The sequence below is a fragment of the Bacillus rossius genome, chromosome 6 (assembly GCF_032445375.1).
Source record: "Bacillus rossius redtenbacheri isolate Brsri chromosome 6, Brsri_v3, whole genome shotgun sequence".
NCBI lineage: Eukaryota > Metazoa > Arthropoda > Insecta > Phasmatodea > Bacillidae > Bacillus > Bacillus rossius.
Window position 1 is genome coordinate 71,435,376 of NC_086334.1, and position 18,884 is coordinate 71,454,259.

An 18,884-nucleotide genomic window follows, 5' to 3' on the forward strand; every position below is an offset into this window, starting at 1 on the left:
CGCGACTTTCCCCAACCCCCCCCCCCCCTTAACTTTTCCGGGCATTTTCTGCCCCGTATACTGTCTGTGTTCAAGTTCTGATCAGTTTTGATTCGGACTGTTCCAGCCAGGGTCCGAGAGCCGGACGCCGAATTGGCTTTTTCATCTCCCTTCCTCAACAACACACAGGCGCCCTGGCATCATGTACCAGCGTGATCTCCGGGAAACGAAGCCCGACCTCCGGTGCTTCTGTATCTTTTGACCCTTTTCTGAACTTTCTTTAAATTACGTCGTCAGATGCAGTTAATAAGATAAACATAATTTCTGGACTTTAAGTACATACCTCAACTGGGATTATTTAGACATATTTGTATTTTTTTTATTGGTTTATGTATTTTTAGTAAATGAAACGTTTGATAATTCCATGTACGGCCGGCCAATTATTTTTTTTGAATATACCTGAGAGCTGTTTAAGAATGTAATTAATATTGTATGTTAATATTTTCTTGTATCTGTTAGAAGTTTCCTCAGTAAGGAGTAATTATATTTCAGACGGAATCACACCTTGTTTTTGTTCATTTCTAATAAACTGGTGAAACCTAAAGATCCACCTAGCAAGGCAAAGATGGTAATCAGACCGTGGTTTGCTGCTACAAAAATAATAGCAGTTAGCATTGTTTGAACCTTGCTACAGCGTCAAGATGTAATTTAACCTGTAAGGTTTCCAGATCCAAAACGGACTCGTTCTCAAGGAGATTGCCGTCAAGTATGAGGACGATGGCAGGAATCGAACCCGCTCCTTCCGGCCTCTGTATCCCTGGAAAATACTGGACGAATAAAGTAAACGCTCAAACGAATGGCTATGCAAATACTACCATGGTATTGAGTGGGACAAGACCAAATCCATTACCACGAAGTGATAAACACTCTCATGATATGCTACTGAAGAATCCATGTGGCATCATTGATGTTGCCGGACCTGAGCAGCAGAAATGGCTGAACAAATTTTGCGATGGAGTCACTGAAATCGTAGAACTGCAGACTGACTATATCTGTCCTTCCCTGCGCAATCTTAGTGCAATTTATGGCGTGCAGCCCCACGAAAAGTTTGAACGAGTATGTGCCAGTACAAACTCGTAGCTAATGCGGAAATGACAGTCGCAGTATGAGTAGAGCATGCATATATAAAAGGTGTGTAAAGGTTCCCAACTTTAGTTGCCGTCCGAACTATAAGAATATGTTTTCGTTCCTTTCTGCCTACGTATACTTGAGCGTAAGACCTAGCTTCAGCAGTATCAAGTACAGTTACTGTGATGCCGGATATCTGCGCATATATATAAAAACCTATGATGAAGGTGCTCAACACTGGCGGTTTTCGCACTTTTCTGTGTTCTACGAACCGACTTAGCAGCTTCTAGATTGTTACGAACCTGGAAACTGTGCCGTCTATCACATGAGACCGCACACGATCCTTCCAGCAAGCATCGAAGAAGTAGTCACTTCGACTGCATATGTCACACTAAACTTGAGAGTGTTGCGACTTGTTACGACCTGCGATGCATCTACGCAGGCTACCAAACTTCGTGCGTCTCGTTGTTCAGTCTCAGTAAGCACCGAGGCAAAGCCCAGGTGCAGCCGTGGACTCATAGGCGTGCGCACGGTAGGTGCCACAGGTGCCTTGGCACCACCATTAGGGTTAACGTTATTTTATTTTTTATATGCAGAAATAATACATACTTACAAAAAACCGTATTATTTCCAAAAAAAAAATATGTTTTCTAATTGTGTCGAGTTACAGATATGTGCTCATAACACTATCAGTATATCAATTATCAATCGAACCAACTATACACACGGGAACAAGCTAGGTGCAATTACTCGTGTTGTACACGCGGGCCGCGGCTACGAAACTTCTGAAATGTAAATACTTCTCCTAGTTCTCCTCGAATTACATACGAGGGCAGTTTTTTTTTCAACCTCCGAAAGGCTATATAAAAAAGGAAATTTACGTAACATAGTAATTCTACCACCAAAAGTACAGTAGGGTCTTACTTATTTTAATACATAAAAGCCAAAACTATCGAGGCATTTGACATATCGTAACACAAGCTTATATATGCATGTTTCGAAGAAGTTAGCCGCCAGTGAATAGAGATAACAGGACAAGTGCCTTGATCTCCCGCTCCCTCACGACACCACTGTGAGGCGGGTGGACTAATTGTGCGGAGTATTGTGCCTCATTATTCATATTCTTGCGATAATTCTTGACGCGGGAGCCAGTGCGCCGCGCGATTAGTCCACCCGCCTCACAGTGGTGTCGTGAGGGAGCGGGAGATCAAGGCACTTGTCCTGTTATCTCTATTCACTGGCGGCTAACTTCTTCGAAACATGCATAGATAAGCTTGTGTTACGATATGACAAATGCCTCGATAGTTTTGGCTTTTATGTATTAAAATAAGTAAGACCCTACTGTACTTTTGGTGGTAGAATTACTATGTTACGTAAATTTACTTTTTTTATATAGCCTTTCGGAGGTTGAAAAAAAAACAGCCCTTGTAGAATGCGCGCTTGGTGTCCACTGTTCACTTCACTCGGCAGGCGCACGGAATAATAGCCGCTGTCCACCAGGTAGCACTACTGTGTAGTGTTTACTCTTACTGATTACTCATCAGTTTACTGTTCTAATGAGTACACGAGTACAGCCTGTGTTTGTTACGTGGATCATTAATTAATTAATCATAATTTTATTTTCACTAGTTGACTGTTGTTATGGTTCTTTAATTGCTGTATATATCTGTCTGTATGATGTATAAATGGGTGATTAAAATTAAAAAGCCGGATCCCGGAAAGGATTACTCGATGACTTATATGCAGTCGCCGACAAAACATTTTTGTTGTATTCCAAAAGTTAAAACTTTTGCCCACTCTTATTTGTGTATTTTTATTATTTTAATATTTTACATATTTGAGGTAGGTTACAAAAACTCCCTTGATTTGTTGATTTTAAAACTTAACATTTGAGAATGTTTTTTCTAGCATTTATTTGGCGTCTTCAGAAAACATGTAAGTACGGTTTTTCAAAGCCACGAGCATGAATTCCGTGCAAACAATTTGTGCAATTTACTTTATGGCTCAACAAAGCTTAAAACTGTAAATAGTTTAGTAGTTTTCCTGGCGATTAAAACGTTCAAAGCCATAATTTGTCATAAAAAAAGCTAAAATTTTTGCATCTGTATATTTAATGTTTTTGTTCGGAAACACCTTAAATAGCACCATTTTGCGCTTTCAAATCCAAATTTTTCCGGGGGAGGACCCCACCTCCTGCTTTAGACTCGGGTCCGTGAATGATAGGGCTGTTGTGTAATCTGGCACCACCACCACTGAAGTCCTGCGCACGCCTATGGCCGCGGTCACAGACATCGTCGTCCATATCTCACCGAAGCAGTCATCCCCGAAGAGGATGACCAGTCGGATACATACCTGTGTCCCTGAGCCCGAGACCAGCGAACCAGTTGCTACTGGAATCGACGAGACTGAACCCAGTGTCACGAGGCTCAAAGACTTTGTTCACGAAATTGTTTATTACCTTAACCTAATATGTATTGATATATTTCTCTAAATAAAAATGTGAAAATTTAACTTGTGTGTTTTTATTTCTAGAGTTTTAAGGAAGCTGTAATTTAATTTATTAAAAAAATTTAAAAAAATCGTAGTTTTGACTACGTAGTATACCAACTGCCGCGTGCATTTTTGCGATGTCCAGATGGTGGTTCTTCCAGTCCAGTGTCCAATATGTTTATTACGTGTCCAGTGTGTGACTTGTGTGTGTACAGTGTGTCCATTGTATGTCCTGTGTGTACTGTGAGTTCATTGTATGTCCACTGTGTGTTCGCTGCATGTTCATTGCGTGTCCATTGCATGTCTTGTTTGTTAACTGTTTGTGTATTGTTTTTACAGTGTGTAATGTGTGTACATTGTGTATCCATTGCTTGTCCTGTGTGTGTACTATGTGTCCTGTGAGCACTGTATGTTCGTTGCATGTTTATTACATGCCCATTGTATGTCTTGTTTGTTAACTGTTTGTGTATTATGTGTCCAGTGTGTACTGCGTGTCCATTGTATGTGTGTTGATTGTGTGTCCATCACGGTTCTTTTTCATTTTTTGTGCTTCTAATTTTGCTTCCTTTTAGTTGATTGTGCTTCCGATTTAAATTTTCTACTATTTTTATTAAATGTTGTTTTGACTCGCGTATTGTGCTAGCAACCTTGGCTTCATAAGTGAAGTCCAGACGACAAGACCCTCAGTCGACCTCTGGCTGCGGAGTAGTACGGGAAAACTAGTTTGACAAGTCCAATGCATAAGTCGTGTAATTACCTAGTCCTGTGAACTCGATGGCATTTTTAACGTCGATCTGGATGGAAGGTCTGCCATCAGCAGTACAGACCTTGATGGCAGCGATGCCGGCAGCCCATAGAGATCCCAAAGTCATCGGTGCCACCAACTGCAGAGGTCTCCGTGGCAGCTGTGATACCGGCATCGGCTTGTGCTGTTTTATCAGTTGAAGGTTTACCAGCAACCTCGGAGAATTCAATGAACGACGGAGTTTCTTCGCAACAGTGCAAATACTGTGGTGCGTCATTCACTACACCGGCAAACGCTCGCACACATAAAAGAAGCGGGTGCCCAAATAATGGACAGCAGAAAACTCAGTTTCAATGCTATAAATTAATAAACTATTTAACCATTAAGATAACTAACATCGAAATTATATTACCTGTACTGGGTCAGTTGAGCGCAAGCAAGAACCTGTTTGCACCTACTGTGGCAGAACTTTTATGCCAGGTCAGCTTGCTAGACGTCATGAAAACCGGAACTGCCCACTAAACACGTCGTTAAGTTCGTCACAGTGCGATAAGTGTGGTGTATCATACCGACGCTCTGACCCTTTGGTGGTCCATTTGAAATACTGTGAAGGTAGAAACTGAAATTGCACTTGTAGTAGTGTAGAAACTATGTAATAAATTATTTATTTGTACTTTTTTGTTTTACTTATCGAACCTGAAACATTTTTATTTCAATTAAATTATCTTATATTGAATCAAGCAAGGATCGAACCAAGCTCTGTAATCGAGTGAATCGTTTTTTAAATGAGTGAATTTTTTGATGATTTTTGGAATCTTTCCCGAAATTTTAGCCTAAAAAAAGAGCTGGGATACATGCAGATGGTGATATATCATATTTTAAGGAAGTAGATTTCATCAAACTCGTGACTGTCATGATTGCTTATCTAATCTACCTCTATTACCAGAATCTGGCATACACCAAATGGCTCGTTGAAGAAATTATTGTGATCTCTCATGCATGTGAACGAAATGTGGAGTCCACGCCTTCAAACTAAAGCACTATTTTCAGTATGGCACTGTCCTCGACAATGGTTTTTTGATTTTATACTTTTACCAGATATAGTGGATGAAGACTTACAGTAGAGAGTAAATGTTCCTTCTGGGACAGGCTGGAGGCTGAGGTGCGAGGTGAAAGTCAATGATCGACTGCCATATTGTATTTGTGACATCATGGTGGCGATCTTTGTTGACGTTGACCATGACCTATTGCACTTTAAATTGTATTTATTAACACTGGAGTTTTGAGAATTTTGTGATAAATATATTATGGGCAAATTTTATCATTTTAAAATTTTATTGGTTGTCCCAGTAGAATGTCAGAGAGCCTACAGTACTGACCCACGGCGCGGCTGGACACTCGCACGCGGGCTGAGGACTGCAGGTAGTCGGCACCCTTGGTCCAGTTGACTCGAGCACGTGGTGCCTCCCTGCGAGCAGCGGCCAGTCCCTCCGGGTCGCAGGGCAGCACTACAGCATCGCCCTCCCACACCTCCTGGCTGTAGTGCCTCGTCCGCAGCCGGTGTCGCAGCAGCTCCTCCGTGTCTGCGCACACAGCACTCTGTGCTGGCACGACTCGTCTGCTACACACTGAACAAGTAGACCGTGCTGGAGTGTACACGTCTCAGCTCCCCCGTGTCTGCGCGCAGAGCACTCTGTGCTGGCACGACTCGTCTGCTACACACTGAACAAGTAGACCGTGCTGGAGTGTACACGTCTCAGCTCCCCCGTGTCTGCGCGCAGAGCACTCTGTGCTGGCACGACTCGTCTGCTACACACTGAACAAGTAGACCGTGCTGGAGTGTACACGTCTCAGCTCCCCCGTGTCTGCGCGCAGAGCACTCTGTGCTGGCACGACTCGTCTGCTACACACTGAACAAGTAGACCGTGCTGGAGTGTACACGTCTCAGCTCCCCCGTGTCTGCGCGCAGAGCACTCTGTGCTGGCACGACTCGTCTGCTACACACTGAACAAGTAGACCGTGCTGGAGTGTACACGTCTCAGCTCCCCCGTGTCTGCGCGCAGAGTACTCTGTGCTGGCACGACTCGTCTGCTACACACTGAACAAGTAGACCGTGCTGGAGTGTACACGTCTCAGCTCCCCCGTGTCTGCGCGCAGAGCACTCTGTGCTGGCACGACTAGTCTGCTACACACTGAACAAGTAGACCGTGCTGGAGTGTACACGTCTCAGCTCCCCCGTGTCTGCGCGCACAGCACTCTGTGCTGGCACGACTCGTCTGCTACACACTGAACAAGTAGACCGTGCTGGAGTGTACACGTCTCAGCTCCCCCGTGTCTGCGCGCACAGCACTATGTGCTGGCACGACTCGTCTGCTACACACTGAACAAGTAAACCGTGCACATGCCTTGATAACTTTGCAGCCAGTTGAAGTTGTTAAATGCTTACCTCCCGATTGACACTTTTAATTATCGCAGTACAGTATTTTAACTAGTAGGGCCCAGTACACTTACAGCAGGATTGTTGGTGTCGGCAGCATCCAGACAGAGTCCAATATATTGGCACTTGTAGCATTGTGAGGCAAATGGTACTTTTTGATTCGAATGTCTCAGCAGTTAAGCATCTTTAGTCTGTTTTAGGGAGCTGCCTCTCCCAAATGGGTGTTTTTGTTGTTGCGGTCGTTTAAATACTGGATATTTTTCTAATAAGATGAGTGAATTCTGATCGACGAAAGCTTATTTAACTATGTCAGTGGTAGTGATTGGAAGATGACAATACATTCGGTCGGTCATCAGGATGAAATATTGTATAAGGTCATATCAAGGGTTGCCCATTTTGTCAAATAATTGGAGAGATAATACAGTGTCAATTAAAGCAATAGCAAGTTTGCCAGTGAATTATATTTGTACTTTCTCAGCAGTAGAAAATTGAATTATCCATGGGTGTAGTATACTGCTGAAGAGTGGCATTCGGGATATTTTTATGATTGTTGTAATTGTTTGGAAATTAAAGATGTATGTGAAAATGCTAGACATTCTTGGATCTTAATAATGGGTGGTTTGGGGCATTTTAATTGTGAGTATTTTGATGGGAGTGGGGAGACAGGTATGAAGTTGACAGTGTCATAAGTGCATATAACACTGGCGTGTGTGCTGTACTGTTTTACAATAAAAAAAGTGTCGTAGAGATAGGTTAAGCTTATTTTGGAAAACTTACATGGAACGATAAATTCATCTGTGTACATTGAGATGTCTTTGAAGTTCGTAGATTTTTGGTTATGTTGAAGTAGTGGTGAATAATGGAAGAGAAATGGCAAAGAAGTGGAGTGCGATGAACTGGCGGAAAAAAAGTGTGGTAATTAATGAGATGGTTGTGGTTATTATGGGATATCCTGAGTTCACCGTAGCAGTGACTACAGTGGCAGGCAGGCACCAGATGCTGTAAGGTCCAGATGTTGGGATTCATATGTCTGCATATAGCTCTTGTGGGAGCACAGCACCCGGAGAGCAGCAACTTTTGGTGATGTCGAAGAAGAAGGCTGGGCATCCATCTCACCATCCCTAACCGAACACTCCAAAGGTGACTCGCTGGTCTTGAAGTAGCGGGAGTTCTGTCTTACATCACCTGTAGGTCCCCAGCTATAGTGCATCACATGAAGGTACTTTAGCCGAACACCTTGAACATGAACAACCCCTACCCAGCTCATATGTCATTGTGTCTGGAATGAATTGCCAATAATTGTTAAATACATATGCTGAAACTACTTAATTGGTACAAATACTTAAGCCTCTCAGGTACTGTTTGTCAGGGTATGGATGTGCTACCAAACAGAAAACAAATATCCATGCACAAACAACTGACTGTGACAGAGAGTAAGTAGCAACATGTAGAGACTGCTTGGCTCACCGGAGGAGATGTCACCGCAAGGAAAGGTGTTGCAGGGGCCGGTGTGTGAGTCGACCCCAGAGCACGGCCTGCCATGCACGTTGGGGCGAGGGTTGGAACAGGTGCGGGTCTGCCTGCCCACCCCTCCCCCGCAGCTGACACTGCAGGACCAGGGGCTCCACTGTGACCAGCCGCCGTTCCTCGCAGGCAAGTCCACATCTGGAGATATCACATCAACACTTTTTCAACTACATCCCTGCATGCAGCTTGCATATGTCTATAATCATTACCATTCTTGGTGATATCATCTGAGACGAATATTCCTCTCAAAGTGTTCTGGGATTCCTGGCACAATGGCAAAACATTGGTTGGCAATTGGTAGAACCTGGTCGTGAAACACCGTCCAGCCTACCCGAATCGGGTCTCCAGTGGTTTCTCTGAATCACTCGAGGTAAATGCTGGAATGGTATCATTTATTACGCTACCGTTCACTTCTTAGAGTTGTGAACATTATAATTTTGTAGAAGTAACCGAAATGTTATCTTACATGTATTGCTTTGTTACGAAACTGAGAGTTATAACAGTGCAGCAAACTGCATTTAAAGAGGCAGATTTTTAACCAATAGAACTTCTTTGCTTCCTGGCCACCATTGGAGCAGGTAACTGCTCGCTTGATGTGCTACCAACAACCATTTAAAGGGGGCCCATATTTACACCATATTTTCTCTTAAATTTTCTTTTAAACAATTATAAGGACATTTAAAGATCTCCTACCTCAAAGCACATGTAAGTTTTATTTTATAATTATTGGGTAATGTGCAGCATATAACATTATATACATTATCTTACTCACTTAGTAAGAGCTAAAAAAATAAATGTGAGGACATTGTAGCAGTTTTTCCCCATTGAAATATGCTAGTAACTATTTTCTGGTTGTTGCAGAATACCAAGGACTAAGAAGCGTTATGAATGCAAGAACAAGAGGAATCAGTGGGATAAATTTCAGATGGTACATGCTATCACAGCTGTAAAAGCAAAGGAGGTTTCTGTGAAAGGTGCCGCAAGAAGATTTGGAGTACCACGTAGTACACTGCAGAGATTTCTTAAACTTGATAAAAGTCCCGAGCAAGTGGTTCAAGAATCAAGGCTTGGAAGGAAACCATTTATAAATGCAGAGTTCGAAAAACAGTTAGTTTCTTACCTCCTTGTGATGGAGCAAAATTTTTTTGGGTCCACTTTGACAGACCTGAGAAGAATGGCATATTTACTTGCCCAAAGAAATGGCTTGACAACCCCTTTCAAAAATGGAGAGGTAGGACGAGCTTGAGCTGACTTTTTCTTGAGAGACACAAGGATCAGCTATCAATTTGCAAACCCTGTGGAACATCCTATGCTCGAGCTTTGGGTTTCAATAAAGAGAATGTAGCTGCTTTGTTTGATCTCTTGGCAGATTATTTTAACAAACACTCATTTCAAGCAGATCGAGTGTATAACATTGATGAGACGGGACTTTCCATTGTCCAGAACAGAATTCCTAAAGTGATAGGGATGAAAGGGAAGAAAAAAATTGCAGCTCTATCATCCGCAGAAAGAGGGGCTACAATTACAATTATCGCAAGCATGAGCGCTTCGGGTCATTATGTCCCACCAATGATAAATTTCCCTAGAACAAATATGACCCATGCTCTGATGAGAGGCTGTCCCGATGGTGCACTTGGTAGAGCCCATCCTTCTGGATGGGTTCAAAACAATTTGTTCACAGAATAGTTCACTCACTTCATTGAGAAAACTTGCCCTACTGAACAAAGGCCTGTTCTACTCATCTTGGATTGTCATTATAGCCATGTTCGTAATCCAGATGTAATGGACTTGGCAAGGCAGAACCATGTGACTATCATCTCGCTTCCTCCTCATTCCACCCACAAATTACAGCCCCTATATAAAACTTTTATGGGGCCTCTGAAGTTGTACTACAGCGAGGCAACAGAATGGTTGCAACAGAATGGGTGTCCTCTCATACCCTATGATGTTAAGGAGGTTTTTGGCAAAGCCTATGTTCGTGCTCAAACGGCTGAGATAGCAATAAATAGGTTCAGAGAAACTGGAATATATCCTATAAATCGCTATATCTTCAATGACGCTGACTTTATAGCTGCTGAGTTGGAAGCAGGAAAAACTTGCTCCATAGTGGCAAATAATGTTTCTGAATCACATGCTCCTCTACTTGCTTTCTCTGGACCATCAACATCATCTGCCTCTCCTTCAAGTTATCCTGATATACAAGCACATCAGGCTCCTTCTATGCCAGTTGATGAGGCTCTTGAAACACCAACATGTTCAACAGGAACTTCAAATGCAGTTTCACCATTTGACATATCTCCTGTCCCCACCATTAGAAGGAGAACCACCACTCGGGGGCGCAAAGCAGCAAGGGCCACCCTCATCACTGGATCACCATTCAAGATGCAGTTGACCAAATCGCTTGACGAAAGTGCTCACAAGAAGAGGTCGTTGAGTTTTCCCGGGGCAAGAGACCAGCCAGGAGATAGGGGCAGAAAGACAAAAGGCCTTCAGAAAAAGAAAATTCAACCCACGAAAAGCTACATTTCCTCATCGGACTCATCAGACTCTAGCGACCCTCCCCTTGTCGACAGCGATGACGACTTGAATATAAACGATGGGGATACACCAGACTCGAACGATGCAACTTGCATCTTTTGCGATATGAAGTTCTCTGAAGACACTCGTGGAGAAGTGTGGATTAAATGTGTTATGTGCCAGATGTGGGTACACTTAGATTGTGCCGGGGCTGAAAGAGACATTTATGTTTGCGATTTCTGTACATAATTTTTGGTGTGATGTTCTGTGTAACATTTTGAATTATTTATCAATTTTTAAAAGGTTTAAAATATTTTTTTTGAAGAGGGCCCATATTTACATACCATTTTTCCAGAGGCCTTTTTTAAAGCTTTCTATATATCTTTGTTTTGGAATTGAAATAATAGATATTAATAATGGTTTTGCCTCCTATAATGTAGTAAATATGTAATAGTAGTGAATGAAAGTCAATAATCTAGAATATTTTAAAAATAAATTAACTTTAAGACAATAAATAAATATGGTGCCCATATTTACACCTTTTCCTCTATTTTTAAAATTTGTTAGTTATTTCTTTGCGATTCAATGACCTTGATTTAGGAAAAAGTGAATTAGTTTTCTCTGCCTGCTCCTGATTATTTCTGTCAATATTTCGTTGGTTTTCTCCACGTGCTTCTAATTATTCCTGCCAATATTTTTTTTTTTTGTTTCTATAAGTTATTCTGGTCATTACTAGCAAGATTTCTGTTGGTTTTCTCTGTTCGGTCCTGGTTATTCCTGGTGAGAAATCTACTTCTACTTCTAATTCTCTGGGTGCTTTTGGTTATTTCTGAGAAAACATTTCCTGCATGTAATTTTTTTTTGTACTTAGACAAATAATTTTATTCAGAATTTAGTTAAGTTAGTGATATTCTCTTACGAAATCAGCACTTACAATATTTTTTATCAGGCGGAATAAATGTAAAAAAAATAATACTCAGGTGTTTACTATGTTTTGAGACAGTTGAGAATAGCTATCATCCAAGACGAACTTCATTTTCCTTGATGTCTAGCGAAACCCTCCTTCTTTTGCGATCGTGAGTGAGCATCCCGTATTCCACATGAAAGAGCGACTGCCTGTACCACACAGCATGTGGCATCAACTTTTGCAAGAATCAGGTCTACTTGCAACAAGTTATTTGCATGAGATAAACACTCTCGCTGCTGAATGGAGCTATTTTAGCCAGTTGCCTTCTTGTAGACTCGAAGCCTTGTAGCCCTCGTAGCCCTGTAATCTCCTGTTGCCATGTAGGCTCGTAGTCTCATATCGTCGTAACCTCGTAGTCTCGTAGCTACTTGGAGTCTCGTAGACTCGTAGTTAGGGCCGGTGCAAGGTAAATTGGCGCCCTAGGCGAAAAACCTTACTGCCCCCCCAACCTCCCCCCCCCCCACACGGGCCGACCACCCCAAAAAAATTTTTCCTTGCCTCAAAATACATCACGTAAGCCTAAGATTTTGTCAATAATCAAATGTAAGCAGGCTTGTGTTTTTTTTTATTATTTAGCTTTATATTTTTTACACACTTCAATGGAAAATAGTAATTTTTTTTACAACTTCATAATTAAAAAAAAAAAATTATAACATATTAACTGCCAGAGAATCTTAGTAAAGGTAGTGGCAGTACATCAATGGTTGAACTCTTAAATTACTAACACGATTACGTGCAAAATTAAAATGATCCATTTTTCATGTTACAACAACCGTAACATTAGTTTAAAACTGTATAAAATCACAATATTATACCGATTCTCCCTCTCAGTAACAGAAAATGAAAATGAAATAAATGAGTTATTTAAAAATATTCGACTAGAAAACATTAAGTCTATTTAAGTATGTGAGTGAATGACAGATTTTGGTCAGTACCTAAGCGGCCCACCTCCCTTGCTTTTGAACTGCGTTGCAGTTGGTTAGGAATATCTGTTTATTTGGAGAGTTGCTATACTTTTTTTCAATGTACCTGTATATAAAAAGAAAACACATTCCAGAGAAGGGTTATTAAGTACAATTAAAAAACTTAATGGGCATTGGAAATGCTATTTCCGAGCCCTCCAACATGACTAAAAGTTACCTTTCGCACAGCTATATCACAAAATCTCTTATTCAGGTAGATGCGAAATAATTTAAACCTACAGTGAACTTTAGTACATACTTTTTTTCCAGCAATAAAATTATAGTATGACCGCTTTTCCAGCGATACAATGGCAACACTGCGTGCCAGTTTAGCACCTTGCGCATAGGGGCGAAATGACACTAGGCGCGCGCGTCTGGTGGTTCTTATTGCTGCCTCGCATCGTCGCATCTGAGCCTCCAACGTGTAAAACAGCACGAGGGAGGCAGGCCTTAGGCCTGTAGCGTTGGTGTGATGTGACATGAGATTAAGTATGGAGCAGCACTGGAATGAAAGGGTTGGGGGAAATGGGGAGTTCCCCGAGAAAACCAGCACGACCAACGGCACACCTTTATGTTATAAACTAATAAATTCAAGTGAAACAATAAATTGACACTGTTTTAACCAACCATGCATAATGAGTAAAATTTAAACCAAACATAACTGTTCCACTGTACGAAAATGTCACGTCTTCAGAGCTACTTCCATTTTGGCTTAAAACACACTAAAATACGAAAAGAGCCTAAACAAAAACATTGTGGATGTCAAAATTGCCTTAGGTAAACCAGTGGCACCAGTAGTATACAAATGGGGCTCCGGGCACAGGGTCCAGGGTCCGGTGCCGGGTGCCGAACAGCATCTCGATTGTGACGTCATGGCGGCCATATTGGACTCAAAAATCCTCAAAATTCCTCAAACATTCCTCAAAATTACTCAAAAATTCCCGTTTTGAGGAAAAATTTATCGTTTTCTTCCACAAAAATTCGAAAATTAGGATTTCGAAAACCTCAAAAGTCGTTTTACCTTAGAAACCACGAAAATTCCTAAAAGAGGCTTAATAATCCATGTCAACAGCCTCCGATAAGCCTCTGACGTCATCTAGGATTATGACGTCACCGTTGCAATTTCCGTTACGCCAGCCATCTTGAAAATCTTTAATATTTATGTTAGAAAATCGGGATGATTTTTAAAAATAATTTAAAAAATTATTCCATAGAATAAATAATAAAAATCTTACAAACCACTGTGGGACTTATCGTTACGGTCGCCATCTTGGATTATATAAATGTTGCATATTTCGTTACACCCTACAAATTGGTTGAGTACCATGTAATTCTTACACTTTACGTTACGACCACCATATTGGATCCTATTAATGTTGCAATTACCGTTATGGTCGCCATTTTGAAATTGAGATGCCATATTGGAAATTCGTATTTTTTATGTTAGAAAATCGGGAAAAATTCCAAAATTCATCAAAAAATTAATTTAATAGAATTCTGATAGATTATATCGATTCCCATCCTTGGTTCCAAACCAGTCAGGGGAAAAAAAAAACATCAGATCCTTCCTCCACAGAAGGCACCTACAGACTGACCTACCACCACCAATAACAAGGTATTTACCATCAGCTGGTATGATGTCATGTACGCCATCTTGTATTCGTACGCAGAAGACCGCCATCTTGTTTTCGTCTGCTAGAGTGTGCTGGCGACATGTTGGTATAATGTTCTGTTCACCATAACTTTAACCTTGTCTATTTACATTGAACTTTGTCATTGACCTTGAACTTTGACCTTGACCTTGAAATTTGTCCTTGACCATTGACATTTGACCTTGACCTTGCAATTTGACCTTGACCATGAACTTTGACCTTGACCTTGAACATTGACCTTGACCTTGAAATTAGACCTTAACCTTGAAATTTGACCGTGACCTTGAAATTTGACCTTGACCTTGAAATTTGACTTTGTCCTTGAAATTTGACTTTGTACTTGTCGAACATCATGGATCCGACATTTTATGTTCAGTACATGCAACCAGGAGCTACCACCTGCTGGAGTACACCATCTTGTGTGTGTACTCGTATAATAGAGTACATTTCCATATGGATAATTTTATCTAACCCGCTACAGTGCAGTAATAATTTATTACAGAGGTGCCCCCGTCATCTTGAAATTTGGGTGCCATCTTGAAATCATGTTACTGTAGCTAGAAAAGCAGGAAAAAATCCAAAATTCATCAAAAAAAATCACTTATTAACTCACATATTGATTCGATCCGCTCCAGTCCTTGGTTCGATACTCGATCGATGCAATAATGTTTAATTTTATGAAAAAAATAATAAAATCAATAAACCACATTTAACATTCTTAAAGAGACTTTAAATCCTCTACTACCATCATCCTATCAGACATCAAGACCAACATCGTGGAATATTCGTAATAATTAACCTAGAAATTCAGGAAATAGTTAAAAATTCATTAAATAAATTTGCAAACAATATACTGATAAATTAGGTCGACTAATGTCCTTGGCACAATCCTAGACGAAGCTAAAATAAATAAATTTAAATACCAGAAAAGTGTAATGTTCGAGAAATAAAACACCACAAAGCCTTTTACAAACATAATATTTATTACACAATTTCTATCCTACTACAGGATCACTTGCGAAAGCCAGCAATCTTATAAACATTTAGCCCTGCATAGACGTGCAACGACTACTTCTTAGCTCCAACAGCTCCGAATGCTCCAACATCTCCAAATGCTCCAACAGCTCCAACAGCTCCAAATGCTCCAACTGCCTTTTCTTTCAACAGCTCCAATGATATTGGGCTACAATGCTACGAGTCTAAGAGACTACGAGGCTACAAGGCTATGAGTCTAAAAGGATCTAGCTGGTTCCGAGTTATACATGGCTGCGAGACTGCATGACTAAAAGACCGCATGGCTACGAAACTACATGTCTATGAAGCTACATGGATACAAGTCTACTCGGCTCCAACACGCAATGTACACACAGTACACACAGGAAACTGAACGTACACACAGTACACACAGGAAACGGAACGTATACACACAGTACACACAGGAAACGGAACGTACACACAGTACACACAGGAAACGGAACGTACACACAGTACACACAGGAAACGGAACGTACACACAGTACACACAGGAAACGGAACGTACACACAGTACACACAGGAAATGGAACGTACACACAGTACACACAGGAAACGGAACGTACACACAGTACACACAGGAAACGGAACGTACACACAGTACACACAGGAAACGGAACGTACACACAGTACACACAGGAAACGGAACGTACACACAGTACACACAGGAAACGGAACGTACACACAGTACACACAGGAAACGGAATGATCACACATACAGTAGCGGAAACACACAGGCTTAGTTGGAAATCAGAATACAAAAAATAAAAACATTAAATTTTTACTTTTAATATTTAATTACTTCTCAACATTACACAAATACAAGTAAAAGAAGCCATTATTGTAAGTAGCGAGCTTTCCTCAGTTCTTTGAGTATGAAGGATATTTCTTAGATGCACGAATAGTTTCCTGCAAAAAGCGAGCCATGTAGAAGTCGTAGCCGGTCAACCAATATGTTTTGATCTTTCCATGATGTGTAATCAATCTCTTCTACCACCATTTTACTTGCTTGTTTATTATAAATACTTTTAATATCACAATCGTCCCAGTGATCATAACAAGCATTATCAGATTTATTTATTATAACACGACGTTTTCTTTGATATAAAATTACAAAAAAAAAAAAAAATTAAAAGTAAAAACAAAAAAATTCAAAAACTGATTCTGGCTTGTACTAGAACTCTAACTTTGCACATCAAAGAGAAGTTCACAAGCTAGCTGAATGTTTGTATTTTTTTCGTTTTAATTTTTAATTTTTAACTATTTTTTTTGTAATTTTTTGATATCAAAGAAAGCTTGTGGCGGTTTTCTCCGTGTGCTTCCGATTATTCTTGTCAATATTATGGTGGTTTTCTCCGTGTGCTCCCGTTTATTCTTGACAATATTATGGTGGATTTCTCCGTGTGCTCCAGATTATTCTTGTCAATATTATGGTAGTTTTCTCCGGGTGCTCCTGATCATTCTTGTCAATATTATGGTGGTTTTCTTCGTGTGCTCCTGATTATTATTGTCAATATTTTGATGGTTTTCTCCGTGTACTTCCGATTATTCTTGACAATATTATGGTGGTTTTCTCCGTGTGCTCCTGATTATTCTTAACAATATTTTGATGGTTTTCTCTGGGTGCTTCTGATTATTCCTGACTAGACATCTGATGGTTTTCTCCGACTGCTTCTGGTTACTGACGAGGAATTGATCTCTGCATGAAGGATTTTTTTACTGAATGAGGCATGTCATTTTTATTCAAGGTTGCATTTAATTTGTGAACTTCTGCTACTTAATCATCACTTGTAATATTTTTATCAGATGGAAATTTCAATAAAAATCATTTCTCAGTCGAATAATAATAATCTCTGAGAAATCTAAGAAGCACTAACAGGAAGGACGAAATTCCTTCTCCTTGGAGTCTAGCGAAGTCAACCTTCCTTTGCGATCGATAGTGAGCATTCCGCATCCCGCATTAATGAAATAGATATAATTTACCTGCAAGCAACACGTGGCGACATCTGTTGATGACAGCCAGAACTACTTGCATCAATTTTCTTTACATTAGATAACTTAACTCTCGCTGATGAAATGTTTAAAAAATTCTATTTAAGAAATGGTTCCAATTAGAGAAAACTGACAGTTTGTATCTAACATTAGTCACAGAAGCTACCATGGATCATGGTTTGTTATCTGCAGCTGAATCGGAAGGAAGCCGCTGTAGATACTGTGGCAAGGATTTTGTCATGAGAAGGAATGCTAGACGTCATGAGAAGAATGATTGTGCTAGAAACCCACTACGCAACATGTTAAGCTGTAATCGTTGTAGCAGGTTGTTAACACGAATTGACAGCTTAAAAAGACATGGTAGAACATGTAAAGTCAAGACTACTTACGGTACAGAGGACACCGATGGATCCACTAGACTAAGGAAGCGTGATCTGTATTACGACAATATTTTTCCTTGTCCTGAGCGTGATCACCCGATCGTGAGGAAGAACATAAATTAAAGGATGCTAATGGCTTCGGGAAGATTGAAACTAATGGAAGTATCAACACCGTGAAAAGTGAGAATACATTCAAGCCTATATTCAGTAGATCCTCCATTCTTTGTAAAAATGATGGACTCCTAAAAAGGAAGCATGAAGACGATGAAGACACTTCGACATCATCGATAGCGAATTCATACGGTAATCTGGGTGAAGAGGATGTCTTCTACAGTGATTGTTACAGTGACTCTGAGGCTGTTGACAAAGGCATAGATTTTTGATGAAGCACCTAGAGCTGACAAGATCGAAGAATGTGGCGATGTCCTGAGACCGAAACGATGGAAACGTCGTGTTTTACTAAATAAATCTGATAATGCTTATTATGATCACTGGGACGATTGTGATATTAAAAGTATTTATAATAAACAAGCAAGTAAGATGGTGGTAGAAGAGATTGATTACACATCATGGAAAGATCAAAACATATTGGTTGACCGGCTACGACTTCTACATGGCTCGCTTTGTGCAGGAAAAAAATTCGTGCATCAAAGAAATATCCTTCATACTCAAAGAACTGAGGAAAGCTCGCTACATACAATAATGGCTTCTTTTACTTGTATTTGTGTAATGTTGAGAAGTAATTAATATTAAAAGTAAAAATTTAATGTTTTTATTTTTTGTATTCTGATTTCCAACTAAGCCTGTGTGTTTCCGCTACTGTATGTGTGATCATTCCGTTTCCTGTGTGTACTGTGTGTACGTTCCGTTTCCTGTGTGTACTGTGTGTACGTTCCGTTTCCTGTGTGTACTGTGTGTACGTTCCGTTTCCTGTGTGTACTGTGTGTACGTTCCGTTTCCTGTGTGTACTGTGTGTACGTTCCGTTTCCTGTGTGTACTGTGTGTACGTTCCGTTTCCTGTGTGTACTGTGTGTACGTTCCGTTTCCTGTGTGTACTGTGTGTATACATTCCGTTT

The 18,884-nt window shown here is 40.5% G+C and overlaps 1 protein-coding gene across 1 annotated transcript in view; it reads right to left on the reverse strand.

The window, feature by feature from the left end:
* The window catches only part of LOC134533467 (uncharacterized), a 67,244-nt gene that overhangs the window by 17,684 nt on the left and 30,676 nt on the right, over positions 1-18,884 (reverse strand). The window contains exons 2-3 of the mRNA XM_063370991.1: positions 8,247-8,444; positions 5,722-5,925 (exon numbers count right to left, since the gene is read on the reverse strand). Of these exons, the coding sequence (XP_063227061.1) occupies positions 5,722-5,925; positions 8,247-8,444 (402 nt within the window). The remainder of the gene's footprint in view (positions 1-5,721; positions 5,926-8,246; positions 8,445-18,884) is intronic.